The following is a 16,808-nucleotide window of genomic DNA, read 5'->3' as shown; positions in this document are numbered from 1 at the left end:
GACGTACGGCCGGTCCTGACAGCCCAGACGGACGTACGGCCGGTCCTCACAGCCCAGATGGACGTACGGCCGGTCCTGATGCCCAGTCGTCTCCCCACACTGCGGAGCAGTCTATTTTCACGTCTGCAGTGGCGCTGCCGAGGGAGGAGACTGCATGCATCTGCGGATGGATGCTCCCTCACTCAGCAGATCTGGGCAAAAGTCCCTGGCGGAAACCACGACCCCGCACAGGTTCAAGAAGGCTAATTTTAAACCCACAGAGGAAGCGTAAAGCGTCATGGGTATGCTGCAGATCCGTCTGCCGGGCTGACACCCTTTTACCTACTTTCCAGTTACGCCCTGTGCCACGGGCACAAATCAGCGCCGCCAACCGCGTCTACAAAACCACTGCTGTTTCTCAAGTGCCTCGCTGCCCAGTGACACTGAAAAGGATGCAGAGGCTTCTGATAACCTTCAACCCACACTTACCACACGAGCCAGCAATCCCACGCCTACATGCTTACCCCAGAGCAACGAAAACCTACGTTCCCATGAAAACACCATACACAGATGTTTCTAGTAGCTTTACTCGTGATCGTCAAGACCTGGAAACAAGTCAAATGCTCTTTAACAGGAGAATGGACAAGCCAACTGCTATACGTGTTCTTAAAACGGAATACGACTTAGCAACAAAGAGCCAACGGCCGACGCATCCGGCAGCGCGACTGATTCTCCGGCGCAGGATGCTGAGAAGACCAGCCAGACTCCGGAGGCTGCACGCTGCCCGAGTCCACGGAGACAACCCTCCTGCAGAGGCAGGAGGCCGGGGACGGGGCACAGAGTGCAGCTTGCCAGGGGCTGTGCGGGGGAGAGGGTCTGATTACAAAGGGGCCAGGGGAGTTTCTGGGGTGATGGGCTTCTCTCCTATCATCTCGATGGTAACTGGTGCTTACAGGACTAGACACATTTGGCAAAAACTGTCAACCCATACTCTACAAAGGATGAATTTTACCGCATGAAAATTATACCCTCATTTAAAAGCACAGATGCAACCCATGCAGGTTGAGACTGCCGACCGAGACCATGGAAAGAGAGTCTGGTCACCATTTAACTGCTGTGGAAAACCTGGCTCCAAACCCCCGGCCCGTCTCTCCGCTTTAGACTCAACCGTGACACTGACCCAGCTCCACGGACCATCCTTCCGTCCAGCCAGCAGGGAGCTGGCCCTGCGGACGCGACGTAACACAGACACTCCCTCTTCTAACAAATCCCCCAAACCCGTGCATTTCGGCTCCTTCACCAGCAGGGTCTGGGCAACTCCAGGTGGCCAGCCTCCCTGCTTGTGTGAAGGGCCACCCTCCGGCAATGCTTCGTGTCCACTGACCCCCTTCCCAACTGGGTCTGGGAGAAACGATCTCCTTTATACCTTGGGATTTGGGGATGAAGCCCCAGAGGAAACAGACTCACAGCGACTCGCGTACTGACGTTTCCCGCTCTTCATACGGACTTGGAATAGGCGTCAGCTGCCCACGCGACATTCAGAAAAAAGCAGGGGCACACGACTCGCGATGCACCCAGGCTTCAGAGGACCTGCTCACACCAGCCTATGCGGGCTGAAACCCATTCCTACGCCTTGTTCCCTTGCTTCCATCAACCCTGGACGGTGAGGCGAGCTGAGGGCGGGCCGGGGGACCCTCAATCCGCTGCTTTACAAATGGCACAGCCGGTAACAGTGGCCACGCGACGAACCCCCGTAAGGCGGAGGCCAGCAAAGTCCTAGCCCTCAAAGCCGCACTGCCACAGTTCCGGCCCAAGCCAACTGGGCCACTCCGGTGCTGGAGCCCGCAATCCCAGCTTCCTCCTGCCTCACCGGCAAGCCTTGCTCGCTTGTTCCTCACTGCACGCCAGCAGGTGGGCTGGAACGTTCTGGGGCTGTCCCCGACCGGCGAGGCAAAGAGCACAGGGACCAGAGAACCAGCTGTCTACCTCACGCAAGGCCATCCCCGGCCCGCCGCCCCCCTCCCCGCCCCGAACCCATCTTCCTCCACACAAGGCATTGGGATGGGACCTGCTGCACAAGCCTTGCCAAGAGAGAACCTCCTGGTGCCTTCTGGCAGAGAAAGCCGGACTGGGAGGCGTTGAGGAATGAGTCACACCTATGGGAACATGGGCTTATTTTTGATGAGTGGCTGTAGGTGCGCGGGGGAGAGCAGAGATGCTTGAAGGGGAGGCACGATCTAGGGACGCATTTTCTCTGCGCCACCCCCCCCCGCCCCCGGAGCTAGAAAGGAGACACCCATAGGCTGAGAAAAAGATCTTTGCCCTGGGTAGACGCTCAAGAAATATGTGCCAAACTGAAACTTGAGGATTTGAGAAAAATATGGAAAACGACCCCAAAAGGACCTCTTGTATTTCTTCTCCGCCTGCGTTTGAACACACCCTTGTGGGGGACTCCAGGACTCACGCGGTCCTTAGAGGAAAGCACAGGCATGGCTTTCTGGAAGACGCACGCCACACGTGTGTGTAAGGACTCGGACAGGCAGGACAGGAGCTCACAGATACAAAATGCACAGGGCTGAAATCCTATCCTCCTGGCCCCCGACTCCCCTGCTCAGCTGCCTGGTGAGAGGCTTTATCAACAAACACGAGAAAAGGAAGTGTGGCCTTTCTGGGGGAGGGACGGTTTCCATGTTTATTCAAAGAGGCCAGTGGCCTCCCCAGGGACCAGCCAACCGAGCACCCTCGCTCCAGGCTACCCAGGCTAGGCACAAGGTTTTCACATCACGTATTCATCCTGAGGTTCAGCTTGTGATTTCTTCACACATTCTGACTGTGTTTTTGCCTCCATCCTATCTTTGTGCAGAAGGATGCTCACAGAAAGGAATCTTGAATTCAATGCAGAAGGATGCTCACAGAAAGGAATCTTGAATTCAATGCTCAAAGTCCAAAGGACAGCACCCGTGCTCTAGGTGGGCGGTTCCCCAACTTCCCGGGCTGAGTATGGTATGAGAGCCGTGCTAGTGACTCCCCAGATCCACAGGGCTGAGGTCATACACATTTTATCAATTTCTTTTATACTACATTGGGCAACAGCCGGTCCAAATGATCTAATATATATGGAGAAAGAATGTGCACTTCCCATGAAAAATGCTAGCTGGGGTCCCCAGGGACAGAGATCCAGGACTAGATGGGGAGACGTGTCTGTTTATAACACACCACGTGTCCAGTGTTCTTCATTACTTTTGCCCAGGATAGCCATTTCCCTTTTTTTTTTTTTTGCAGGAGAGGAGAGGCTCTGGTGGGGCAAAGAACTTGTTCAAGGGTCAGAGCCTGAGCCATGTGGTCTGGATGTAACACCCGCCCAGCTCAGCCTTCCTGGCTGACTCTGGAACAGCCCCGACCCAGGGCCTCACAAGCTGGTTTCCCGTCATACTTGTCCATGTGTCTTTGGAAGACAGAGGCCCAGGAACTGGTTTCCTTTTTGAAAAATCAAGTTGCAGAACATAAACGATACGATACCAAGTGTATAAAGTTTACAAACGCACAAGGCCAACTGTGATGGGTTGAACTGTATCCTTCCCCAAATTCCTAAGTTGAAGCCCCAGGCCCCCTGGTACAGCTCGGAAAGTGACTTCATTTGGAAACAGGGTCACTGCAGATGTAATGCATTTAGATGAGGTTATACTGGAGTCTGGTGAGGCCCTAAATCAGGAGGGCTATTTCCAAAAGGAAAGGATCCTAAGGGGAAGAGCTACAAGAAGGAGAAATGTGACAAACTCAGACAGAGGTAGAAGCAGGCGGGGAGAAGGCCGTGCGACGATGAAGGCTGACCTGGGCGTGATGCCTCGGCAAGCCGAGGAGCATCAGCGATGGTGGGCAACCCACCAGAAGCCAGCAGAGAGGCATGGAACAGACCCCCTCAGGGCCTCGGAAGCAACCCCCACCACCCACACCTTGTACTTGGACTTGGGTCCTCCAGACGGTGAGACAATGTATTTCTGTTCGAGCTGCCCCGGACTGTGGTATTTTGTTACAGCAGCCGTCCCGAACTAATACTGCAGGGTCCACACTGCTTAGGAAGACACCGTGTGCACAATAAGTGCATGGGGACAACAGACACCAAACTGGGGGGGGGGGGGCAGTTAGCACTGAAAAGAGAGAGGGGACGGCACCGCAGAGTTGAACACGGGCACCCGTCGGGCCTGGAACTGCTGTAGTTCTTAACTTGGGCGGGTAGGTGGTGAGAACCATGTTTTTCATAAATGTCATTTTGTACGTCTCAAATGAAGTATTTTAAAGTTTTAAAAGTTTAAAGACAATATTTGCTTTAGAAATTAAAAATCTAATTAACATTAATTAAAAAAGAATTCAGAGTCTTGAGCATTTAAGAAAACACCCACAAGCAAGCCACTAAATTGAGTGGAGGCTGCGCTGTGGGGGGCAGCTGCCACATTGTCTAATGCACGAATCCAGGCCCGGAGGCATCCGAGGACGCCTCAGAGGGCTGTCTTTGTACTGTGACAAAGCCCGGCCAGCCCCCGGGGCTCGGGCTCTCGCCAGCCCCCTTCCCTGCCCACTGCCGGACACCAGCTGCTGTTCACAAGCCGCATCCTGTCCACAGGGAGCACACAGCCGGCCTGTTCATTGCGTATCGGAAAGTAATGGCTTGGTCATAATCAGAAGTGTCGGAAGAAACCAGAACTATTCCTAGGTTTTGGGAAATTGCCAAGGGCCCGTGCTGGGGTGTGGTTGAGGAGCTCAAACGATCAGTGGTCTTAAGGCTGAGAGGTTCACATATACACACACCATGAAGACACCAGCCCATCCATTAATGCCCCTTTCCAGGTCTACCCCAACTGCTCTTGACCGTAACTGCAATCTGATCTCATCTGGGCAGAAAGATCATGGGAAGAAAGAACACACGCCCCATCCCACCCCAGGAGCAGGGCAGCCCCAGAACCTTCTCTCCCTCAACTCTCTTAACAAGAACGTCGGTTGCTCTTCTTCTTCCCTAGCCTGGTTTCTCAATCAATGGTGGATGGTCCTGCACGTGGCATATTGCAGGTGAGTTTCCTACTGACAGAAACCCACGCCCCTTACCTGACTCCTGGAGATAGCGATACACCAGGAAGTTCACCTCGTCACTGGTTATGCTCATCTTAGCCTCACCTCGCAGCGATGAGGTCCGTACGATGCGGGAGCCACCCTCTGTGAGACGACAAGAAAAAGTGGGAAGAGAGTTTTGAAACACTGCCTATATTTTTGTCCTGGCATTCTTTTTTGAGACTGAAAATACCATACCCATGATGGGATAACCATGAAGGTAACTGTAATTTCATAATGACATACACACACACACACACACACACACACACACACACACACACACACACATCCAGGAGAAAGGTTTCAAAAAAATAAAAAGAGGAAAAGGCGTTGGTGTATTTAATAAGGCTGGGATAGGGTCAGGAATAAACCACACCAATGATACGTGTGCACTGTGAGCACAACATACTTGATAACGAGCAGGAACGGAATCTTGAAGTGCACTCTGACGGGCTTGGGTGGATAAGACACTAAGCACTTTTCCAGACAGAGAAGATTCATGAGTAGACCAGAAATCATGTCAACACCCCTAGGGCAGGTGACCACATGGACCAGATTGCGCCTGTTGTTCTAGAAAAAGATTAATCACAGTACCTTTCACTCCAAGTTTAAGGGATAAACCCAATGGTCACTCTACCCATAGGCGGTAGGCAGCACTGAGAAGGAAAACACACATGAGTGAGGAGTGAAGTGTGCATGTCACATCATTTCTATAAAGAAGCCAGGTCTCAGGAAGATGGAGCACAGACACAGAGCAACCAAAAAGAGAGAATCTGATTTTCTCCACAATGATCCCAGTTGGCATATGAGCAAGCAAGCCCAGAGAGGAAAAAGAAGTCAATCAAGCAGCAGATCTCTTCTTACACACCAACAAACTAGAATGCACACATCAACAACAGCACTCACTCCAAAAAGAGCCAAAGCCAAGAAAGGCCATGACACTTTTCAGTGAGGTCACCAACCCCAAACATTTTTGGCTGTTGGGGAACTGTCTTCAGAGTCCGCACCATACATTTTCAGGCATTTTTACTGATGGCAAAACTTTTATCATTAAATGAGAATTAACTTTTTGTTTATTGAGAATAAAGATTAAAGGACAAAGTAGACCTTCAAGGATTCACACTCAAGGCAGTTGTAAGGGACACACCCAGTGAGCCCCACCCTGCTAAGATCCCCTCCCCAAGTGTGCGCAGGACCTGTGACTCACTTCTACCCCACGGAATACAACAAAGGACAGGGATGTCACTCTCCTCCTTAGGTTATGCCCTAGGGTAAGGGTGACCAGATGTCATTCTCCTAATTATTACATAAGACTCTTAGTGGCCTAGAGAGAGACACTCTCCTGCCGGCCTCGAAGATAAAGGCTGTCATCATGAGAACTGCCCATGGAACTGGGGACAGCCCACAGGAAGCTTTGCACCTCAGTCCTACGACCACAAGGAATTGAAATTCTGCCCAGAACACGAGCTTGGAAGACAACGTCCTCCCCTCCGCCCGAGCTCCAAAGGCGGATGCAGCCCAGCGACCACCTTATCTGCAGCCTTGTGAGGCCCTTAGCAGGGAACCCAGCAAAGGCGTGCCTGGACTCGGGATCCAGACATACTGCCAGATGAGAAAGGTGTCGTTTCCAGCTACTGGGGAAATTTGCGGTCATCATTAGGCTGCAATGGAGAACCAATACACTGCCTCTTGGGTCATTCCAATTCTCACTTTAGTTACCAGAATTTTGCCACTCAAAAAGGCTCATCTTCTTTAGTTACTTTGGTGATATTCTGTACTTTTGTATATACTGAAAAGAAAACCTGACAGTCAAAATACAGGTCTGTCCTGAGGTTTATTTGCGTCCTGGGGAATTCACTCGTAAGACAGGGTTAGGAAAATATTAGAGACGAAATAAAAAGCTATGAAATCAGAGCATAACCAAATGGGGGGAAAAAAACCCATTATTGAAGGGAGAGGAAATAATAACAAAAACGTGTACCACAGAACGCTAACACTGAACGGACTTCTGGTGCCGTCACGTGCGGCAGTAACGATCAGTCAGTTACAAGGCCGAATTCACGCTGTTGTGAAGGGTCGGGCCGTGGGAAGGTCATAGGTCATGAGGGTGGAGCCCGCGTGAATGGGATTAGCGGCCCTTATAAAAGAGACCCCCAGAGAGCTCTTGGTCTTTCTGCCAAGTGAAGACACAAGGAGCACATGCCCATCTCGAGAACAGAAGTGGAGCCTCACCAGATACCAAACCGGCCAGGGCCTTGGTCTCAGACTTCCAGCCTCCAGAGCCGCAAGAGGACACGTCTGTGGGTGAAGCTGTCCCATCTGCACCACGTTGTCACCACAGTCTGAAATGCCTCAGACACCACCCTCGCTCCATTCTCTTTTATTCTGTCACGCTGGGTGCTCAGAAAGAAGTAAAATCTAACAGGCTCTTAGCGTCGGTGCTTCTGACATTTGGGGCCAGATGATCCTCTGTTCTGGGGCCGTCCTGGGCCCTGGACGATGCTGAGCAGCCTCCCTGGCCTCTATCTACTAGAGGCCAGCACAACCTTGCCCACCCCCTAGAGTTATGATGATCAGACACGTCTCCAGACGTTGCCAAATGTTCCAAATTGCAAAACTGCTGCTGGTTTTCTCTGGAGAAGAAAAATCAGCATTTTGTGTTTGACGGGAACCGCATTTATGAAGATGCAGGGAAACGCGGGGTCGGCTCACAGCTGTTGTTCAATGACACAGCCATGTAACTAAAAGTCATCCTTGAAAATGCACCGTAAGAGCCGGGCTTTTTCAGATAGCCTATGTAAAATCTTTCTAGAAGATTATCAGGAGTTTCATCAGAAAATAAAATATGGATTTCTTCTTTCAGCATCCAGATCTTTTCTGTTTTCTAAGGAGAAAATATCCCAGCACCCCCAAGAGCCACGTTCTCATTCGCCACCCACAAGTGTCTGTAATAAATACAGGTGTCTGCAAATGTGTTCACACAGGACTCTGGAGCAGGAGACGATCCCATCCTCGAGACACCAAGGACTGTGGGCCATTTCTGTTAGTCTGGCGCTCCTCTTTTTCTTCATGCACCATCTTGTTTTCCAACTAGGAAAACTTCTGCTTCAGGTCTGGCTCTCCTGCTTTCTGATCATGGACTGAATTTGTCTCTAAATTTTTAAGTTAGGGTAAGCTTTTCCCAATACAGTGTTAACTTTTTAAGGGCTTTTTCACTTGTAAGCAGCAGAGAAAAGACAACAGAAAGCAGCCTTGGCCTGCAAGAGAGCCAAGTGAAATGTCATCTGGTCAGCAAGACTTGTCCTCTGTCCCCGACTGTTCTACGTCAACTACATAGTTTAATTTTTGAAAACACAGTAATTGGATCACACCTCCCCCACAACTGAACAACTTCTTAACTAGGTTTTAAATGACTATTTCTTTTAAAATCTAATTCCAGGGGCGCCTGGGTGGCTGAGTCGGTGAAGCGTCCGGCTCTTGATTTTGCTCCGGTCTTGATCTCAGCGTAGTGAGATCGAGCCCCACATCCGGCTCATGCTCAGCACGGAGTCTGCTGGAGATTCTTTCTGCCCTTGGCCCCTCCTCACGCACACATGCACACGAATGCTCTCTCTCAAATAAATAAATGAATCTTTTAGAAAAATAATAAAGGGACACCTGGATGGCTCAGTCGGTGAAGCGTCTGCCTTCAGCTCAGGTCATGATCCCGAGAGGTCCTGGGATGGAGCCCCACATTGGGCTCCCTGCTTGGCGGGGAGTCTGCTTCTCCCTCTCCCCCCTGCTTGTGCTCTCTCTCTCTCTCTCTCTCAAATAAATAAAATCTTTAAAAATAAATAAAATAAAAATACAACCTAACTCCAAAAAAAAAAAAAAAAAAGGATTTACAGTAACCACTGAAGTACAACGTACATATATATTTTTTAGACTATTTCAATACAGACACAAGAACATTCTTTGAACTGACCATAAATCTAACAGCAGTAATTCAATCCACTTCAACTCCTTGGGTTTTTGTTTTTGTTTTTTTTAAAGATTTTTTTTTTTTTTTTAAAGATTTTATTTATTCATTCGACAGAGAGACACAGAGAGAGAGGGAACACAAGTGGGGAAGCGGGAGAGGGAGAAGCAGGCTTCCCACAGAGCAGGGAGCCCGATGCGGGGATCGATCCCAGGACCCTGGGATCATAACCTGAGCCGAAGGCAGACGCTTAACCGACTGAGCCACTCAGGCGCCCCTTTTTAAAGATTTTATTTACTTATTTGAGCGAGAGAGCGCGCGAGCAGATGAGAGGGGCAGAGGGAGAAGCAGACTCCCCGCTAAGCAGCAAGCTTAGCTGGGGCGGCTGGTCTGTTTAGAGGCGCTGTAAGGCTGCCAAGGCCACCACAGCTCTGACTCTGGCTGGTGCTTGATTATCAGCACCGTGTATTAGTTCCAGCAAACTCCTCCTGGGAAAGAAAGCCGTGTGAAGGGCATGAGACGCCTTCACACGGAAAAGCAGCAGCTCCTTCACGTCAGATAAGCATCACCGGATCCTACCCCATATTTACTGAAATCCTACTGCTAATAAAAACAGACACACGTGCTTTGCCCGGCATTTTCTGTGCCCAAGGAAAATGAGGAATGAGCGGGTAATGGAGAAATCACCGAGTATCTACTATATCCAAGGCATGGGGTTTCGGCAATACCAGCAATTAAACACATTCGTACACACACGGGCACCCACACTCACTCACACACACCTCTCCCTTTAAGCTGCTTAGTAAGACCTCTATGCAAATAACGAAAGGCTCCAATAGTTAAGCCCCCATAAGCCCCACAAAGTATTACAGGGGGCGGCCGAGTTCCCAGGAGGGAAGCTTTGGAAGAGGGGAGGGTAAATTCCTGCTGATGAAGACAGCATCTGGGGAGGCAGATGGGGACGGGAAGACAGTACAGGAACCGTGGGGGAGGGGGGGGCACTGCCGTGTAAGAACAGCTCTGACCTTGTATGATGTACCGAACGCTCCCCAGGACCCAGGGCAGGAAGGACGCCGTCTGTGCTAAGGTTTGATGTGAAACGCCATTAATGTCTATCATGTGGGGAGGAGGCTGGCTTGTGTCCTCTCTTCACTCTGGAAGAACGATTTTAGCGGGCACATGCCCGTGCTGCCCGTAATAAAGTCAGGGTACAAATGTGTGGGATTCGGGGCACCTGGGGGCTCAGAAGCCAGACAGCCTGATTTCTCATCATATCGCCATCCCTTCCTAGTTCCAGATCGACGGGCAGGTTACGTGACTCAGTTTCTCATCTCCAAACGGAGGATAACGAAAGCCCCTACGCCTGGGAGAGGCTGGGAGGGCTAAACGCTTTAAGAGAAGTTCTCAGAGCAGGCCCCCACGCACAGCAGAGATCCACGACCTGCCAGCTATTCCTCGTATTCAGCCAACAGTGCACATCCCTCCAAAGAGCGACTGAAGGGGGCCTTCTGGAGGCATCGGCGGGACACTCCACCCTCAGCAAATGGGCTCGGAGCCGGTCCCCGGTGGTCTGCAAACACGCAAGCGGCACGAGTCAAACCCGTCACAGCGAGCACCCTGCGCAGACGCCGCGTCCTGCTGGGGACACAGTGCGCGTTGCAACCCCGAGCTGGTTTCCAGAACGGCATCCGTGCCCAGCTCCAGTTCCGAGAACTCCAACAGGTGCTTTCCAACCTCTCCAGTTCCAGGATAAAAGAGAGCTCTCTTGGCACTGGGACACCCTCCTCGGCCTCAAACAGAAGGGAAACAACAACAAAAAACAAAAAACCGGACGGCTCTGGTTTCTTAAGGAGTGCACTCGGGTGCATTTTCTTGCCTGACCCAGGGGCGATCTGAGACACCTTCCATCAGGCTGATCTGAGGTCTTCAGTGCGCGGAAAGGGGAGAAGCGTCGCCCCCACCCCCCCGCGAGCGAAGGCCACAACACCCCCTCCTGGAGCTGCCTGAAGACGAGGGGGCAGCGCACCCAGGGCTGACGGCCTGTGCGCAGCGGACCCGCCGAACAGAAGCGTTCCAGCACACTTGGTCACTTGGGGTTGAAGCCGTGGAGAAACGGAAGGAGAGTTATTTATAGTATTGCTTTTTTCGACTGCATCTCAAGGTGGCAGAAACTCCTATTTATCACGGTTCCCTTCCCAAATTAGTGCAAAGTTCAGTCGCAAGAGAAATGTTGGTGAAGGGTTTCATTTTATTTAGCACATACTTACCCGGTTTTCTAGGCTAGCATTCTCCCTGAAGAGAGGGGATCGCCCCAAAACAACAGAGTCCGAATGGCCATTTCATTATCTTAAACGTAATAACCCCAAGAGACCTACTTGGGAGTTGGCGCAAAACTGAAAGGCAGAAAGGGCCAGCGTCTTGCCAAGCAGGAGGGGGCCTTGTCCCGAAATAGTGAGCAAGGTCTACGTGGATTAAAGGAGGAAAATAGTGCGAATCCAGTATCATTAGACGGGAGAAGTTTCTCTTCTAACAATCTGCCCCATTGTGAAACATTTTCCTAAACTCTCTTAAAGCACCCTTTTCCTCCAGGGATGGAAGAAAGTTTGTCTCATTTCTCGTCCCTCATAGCCTGTTGGCGTTGACACTGGAAGAATCCATGGCTTAAAGTAATCTTCTGGAAAAGGCTCAGCTCTCCATGCAGCCTGAGGACCGAGAGCCAGAGTGCTGGAAAATCTGCTCGAAATGACCTCATCCTAACAAAAGGCACTTTCCGCCTTTCTCTGTGGACATTCTGACTAGAGTGTCGTGGGTCCTACCCTCCCTGTTCGCTTCCCTCATGATGTGTTTCTCTCTTTCAGTGGCAACTAGGTTTATTTTTATTACACCATCAGTGACCAGTTGAAGATGAAATTTTTAATGCATGTAGTAACATTTGCATATCATCCTTTTCTAAAGTCTGCTTGGGGACCAGCTTACGTTGGAGGTGAAAGAGGCTTGCTTTATCACTTTGCATTATCTCCTTCTCCTACATAATTGTCATTAAGACAACATGTAGCTATTCAAACACTTTGCTGTTCAATGACAATATGATTCCATAAATTATGGCATTTACAGTTTGACCCCAATTACAGGAAAATTTACACATGGAAAATACTGGGGGAAAAATACATGAAAACATGAACAGGGGTTTCATGGTAGTTGCTTAACTTAGTTGGGCTTAGCGTCATTTACCAATGAGTAGATGTCTTTTATTTTACAGTAAGAAAAGATACCCCCAAAGGTAAGATTTTTCACTAAGCTTACAGTTATTTACTTGCAGTCAAATGGCCCAAAATTATAAACATAATCAAACAGCTATCATTTTATTACTAGAGTCCTAGCAACAATATTACCATATAAAATATGGGAATAAACCAGTAAAATAAGATAAAGTCCGTAAAAGAATATTTCATGACTGGGGAAAATGTCCACGAGACAGTGTCATGTAGCAAAAAAGTAGGTTTCAAGATGGAACGTGCATGATGCCAAATTTTGTTTTGCAGGCACGTGTGTGTTCCCACACACACACACACACACACACACGGAAGATAACTCTCCAAAAAAGTCTCACATCTACTTCTGGGGGTGGAATTTCGCTAGAGTTCTCTGTGTGTGCTTTTCGTATTTTCCAAATCTTCTCCTATGAACGTGAACTGTTTGCACATTCATTAAAATGTAATTAAAACCTGGCAGAGTCTGCAGAAATAATCTGCATGAGAACAGCTCTGCACTTCTAAGTAGGAAATGAGGCTACAGGGTTGGGAGCGCAGAGGAGGGGCTCCCGTGTTAGAAAAATAATGCCGCTCTTCACGGAACAAAACAACCTCCCCGGGGTGCGGCATTCAGAAAGGGTCCTTTCTGCGCTTGGCCACCCTTCTGGGTTAATTCATGGCTGGCTGGGGCCTTCATCCAAAACTCGTGTGCACATCAATGGCAGATGCTGACGTGACAGGAAAGGCGTCCGGTCCCTGGGGTTACCCCCGAAACCATCTGTGTGCCTCCCAAGTGGCCACAGAGTCCTCTCTCCAACTCTGCAAGCTCGCCACCCTATTTACTGACCCATCTCTGCCTGTCCGGGGGAAGACCCCGAAGGAGGCCTTCCTCAAAGTGTTCCACCTAGTAACAGCAAACCGCTGCTCAGACAGCCCGCGTCACGAGGGGCAGACCACGGACACACGACAGCACGACCGTCCTTTCCTCGTCCCGTCCTCTCCCACACTACAATGCGAGCTCACGCACCCCAGACTTCCCAGCACACGGTCGTGGAGACACCGCCAGTGACGGCCCCCACGTAAGAGCTCTGCTTTCCCCATCATGTTGGTTTAAGCCAATACTTGCGAAGAATCTGTGTATCAGTGTCCAGATCGAATTACCTTTAAGACTGAAAAACCGGAAGCAGCTTCTCTACAACGTACATGAGGTCCTCACACGAATTTTAGGAGACGCGCAGGCTGGTGATGAAGCCTCTGAGACACTGTGATTCTCACCACATATGCAGGATTTATTTTGGCCTCGACAGTTCCCTTTCCTGCGTCAGGGGGTCGTGAGTGAGGTCATTTGCTCACAGAACATGGCCTCTGGAGTTTGGGAAAGTAAACCTGGTGGCTTTCTCTAGAAGATAAAAAAGCAGGGCCTCACCCACCGAGTGCCGTGGGTCTCCTAAGTCTTCACAGAACAGCGCTTTTTGATGCTTCAATTTAAATGAATAACAGAAACATTAAAAAAAAAAAAAAGAAAACGTTTAAAGGGGCACCTGGGCAGCACTTTCAGTTAAGCAATTGCCTTACGTGTGGGTTGTGATCCCGGGGTTCTGGGATCGAGCCCCTCATGGGGCTCCCTGCTCAGCAGGGAGTCTGCTTCTTCCTCTCCCTCTGCCCCTCTGCCCTGCTCATGCTCGTTCTCGTTCACTCACTCTCTCTCAAATAAAATCTTTAAAAAATGCTTAAATATTATGAACCTAAGTATTAGATGAGAGTCCAATGACCCTCCTATTTGTGTCAGCAAATGCAGGAACTCAAGTTTTATCATCAAATGCTCAGCAGCTCACATCTTCATAGCCACAAGACTGGTAAGATTTAAAATATAAAATACTGATAGTAAGAGTGAGTACGTTTTGCCAATCTTGGTCCTACTGACATTTGGGACCACCTAAATCCCGGTGGTGGGGCGTCCTGTGCGCGGCAGCGTGCTGAGCAGCATCCCTAGCCTCTGCCCACCACATGCCAGTAGCACCCCTCCCCCTGAAAACGGTCTCCAGACAGGGCCGAATGTCCCCTGGGAAGGGGTGAGGACTTGCCTCCGACCGAGAACCCTTAGTTAGGGCAGGTACATAGGTCCAGGACCACTCCTCATGACACAGCCAGACAGCCCTCAAATTCCTAAAAGTCGTAGCTCCCTGAACATCCGCAGGGCCTTTGTTAAGTGACCACAATATGGATTCTGTCTTCATCACATCATGGGCCTCGCAGAGCTGTACCTCCCGATGTCCTCCCAATTCAGAAAACCAGAAGTTAGGAGAGGCAGAAACAAAACAGGTGTGTTCCTCTAGCTAAGAGTCCGCAGACTGTGGCCTGAGGCCGAATCCCACCTGTTGCTTCCCCTTGTCGGACCTGTGAGCTATGACTAGTTTTTACATTTTTAAATGGTTGAAAAGAATCAAAAGAATCCAATTTGTGACTCATGAAATTGATCTGACATTCAAATTCCAGTGTCCATAAATAAAGTTTTATTGGCACTCCCCCACATCCATTCATTGATGTACAATCGACGACTGTTTTTACACCACAACAGCACAATGGAGTGGCTGTTAACAGAGCCCGGCTGGCCCACAAAGCCTCAACTATTTACTCTCTAGCCCTTGACAGAAAATGCTGCCCTCGCTCTGGTTTTCTCCGCTCTACCGAAGAGTTTCCTGTGTCTACACTAGACCTATCTACCTGCCTTGTCGGTTCCCGGCTTGAAAGCTGCCTGTTTGCTAACCTGCAGGTGATGCCCCGAAATGTGGATGCTCCTCAGGTACAAACCAACCACTTGAACAGTGAGAGCAGGGAACACCACTGCCACGGTCTACCATGGTTACCAAAAACCCCCCCAAACACCCAAAGTCATCTCTAAAGCTCAACACCAGTGCTTCACACACAGTAGGAATTCAGTGTGTGCTCAACTCAACTCAATGAGTACTGAAGCAGTACTTAACCCTAAGTACTGAGTTAAGTCCCAATCAAAACTCCGAGGACCGACAGACCTCTCCCATCTTCCCTGACATTCAGAAGATGGTTCAGCTACATTTCAAAACATACTGACTGATGGGAAAGTTGTGGCAGTTCATCAAAATGTTAAACACAGTCACCATACAGCCTATCAATTCTACTCCCTGACATACGCCCAAGAGAAATGGAGACGTGGGTCTGCACAAAAACTCGCACACCAATGTTCAGAACAGCAGTAATATCAATAATGATGATTCATAGTAACTGAAAGGTAAATACAACCCAAATGTCCATCAACTGATGAAGAGATCAACAAAATGTGGTATAACCATACAACGGAATATTATTCAGCCATAAAAAAGATTCACGGTGCAAGATGGATGAAATCTTGAAAACATTATGTTAAGTTAAAGCCAGTCACAAACTCAATTAACATTTTACAAATTTTTGTTTTTATAAGCAAACCACATTTTTCAAATACTTAAGTAAAACACCAAGATTCTTATACATTTACTTTGTTGTTTTTACATACTTGGGTGTTTTTCTTGGGGTGGGGGGCGGGGGGCAGAGAGAGAATCTTCAGTTAGGCGCCACACCTAGCACTGAGTCTGTTGCCGGGCTCGATCTCACAACCCGGAGATCATGACCTGAGCCAAAAGCAAGAGTCCGACGCTTAACTGACTGAGCCATCCAGATGCCCCTTTACATACTTGGTTTTAAACAAAAATACCTCAATAAGATTCTTACTGAAGTTAAATTTAGGACTATCACTTTAGTTCCAATTGAATAATAAGCAAAATTCTTAAAATTATGAAAGTTCTGTGGGGTTTTTTTTTCTTAAAAAAAAAAAAGGACAAAAATGGGAAACAAACTGAGGGTTGATGGAGGAGAGGAGGGTAGAGGGATGGGGTAACTGGGTGATGGGCATTAAGGACAGCATGTGATGTAATGAGCACTGGGTGTTATATAAGACTGATGAATCACAGACCTATACCTCTGAAACCAATAATACTTCATATGCTAATTAACTGAATTAAAATTAGCAAACTAAAAAAAAGAAAAAGGCAACCAAATTGATAAAGAAAAAAAATACAAATACAAAAAGTAAATAATACAGCAAGTAGAAAAAGTAAATAATAAAATCAAACCCTAAAATCCCATCTACCAAAACATAGCAACTGTTAGAGAGCTGGTTGTCAGTTTTAGTTTGGTATATGGGCTTCAACTCTTGGCACCTGTTTGATGTGCTCTTCTGGAAACTTTATCATATCCTAGATCTGTAAGTAATAGTCTACATGTTGTTCTAATTAAATTTCAAGGTTAACTTGCAAATCAGTTTGCAGATACACACAAACTGCATTAAGAAACTAATAAAGCACAGGGGCACCTGGCTGGCTCAGTCAGTAGAGCATGCAACTCTTGATCTCAGGGTTGTAAGTTTGAGCCCCATGTTGGGTGTAGAGATTACTTAAAAAAAAAAAAAAAAAAAAAACTTAAAAAAAATAAACTAATAAAGT

The 16,808-nt window shown here is 48.8% G+C and overlaps 1 protein-coding gene across 4 annotated transcripts in view; it reads right to left on the bottom strand.

The window, feature by feature from the left end:
- TBL1X (transducin beta like 1 X-linked) overlaps positions 1-16,808 on the bottom strand; it is a 217,577-nt gene that overhangs the window by 45,858 nt on the left and 154,911 nt on the right. For all 4 annotated transcript variants that reach the window (XM_032391122.1, XM_032391123.1, XM_032391124.1 and 1 more), the window contains one exon: positions 5,080-5,187. In XM_032391122.1, the coding sequence (XP_032247013.1) occupies positions 5,080-5,137 (58 nt within the window). In that variant the 5' untranslated portion in view covers positions 5,138-5,187. The remainder of the gene's footprint in view (positions 1-5,079; positions 5,188-16,808) is intronic.

The sequence above is a fragment of the Phoca vitulina genome, unplaced genomic scaffold (genome assembly GCF_004348235.1).
Source record: "Phoca vitulina isolate PV1807 unplaced genomic scaffold, GSC_HSeal_1.0 scaffold60, whole genome shotgun sequence".
NCBI lineage: Eukaryota > Metazoa > Chordata > Mammalia > Carnivora > Phocidae > Phoca > Phoca vitulina.
Note: the sequence above shows the minus strand (reverse complement) of the source record. Positions and strands in the feature narration are given on the sequence as shown.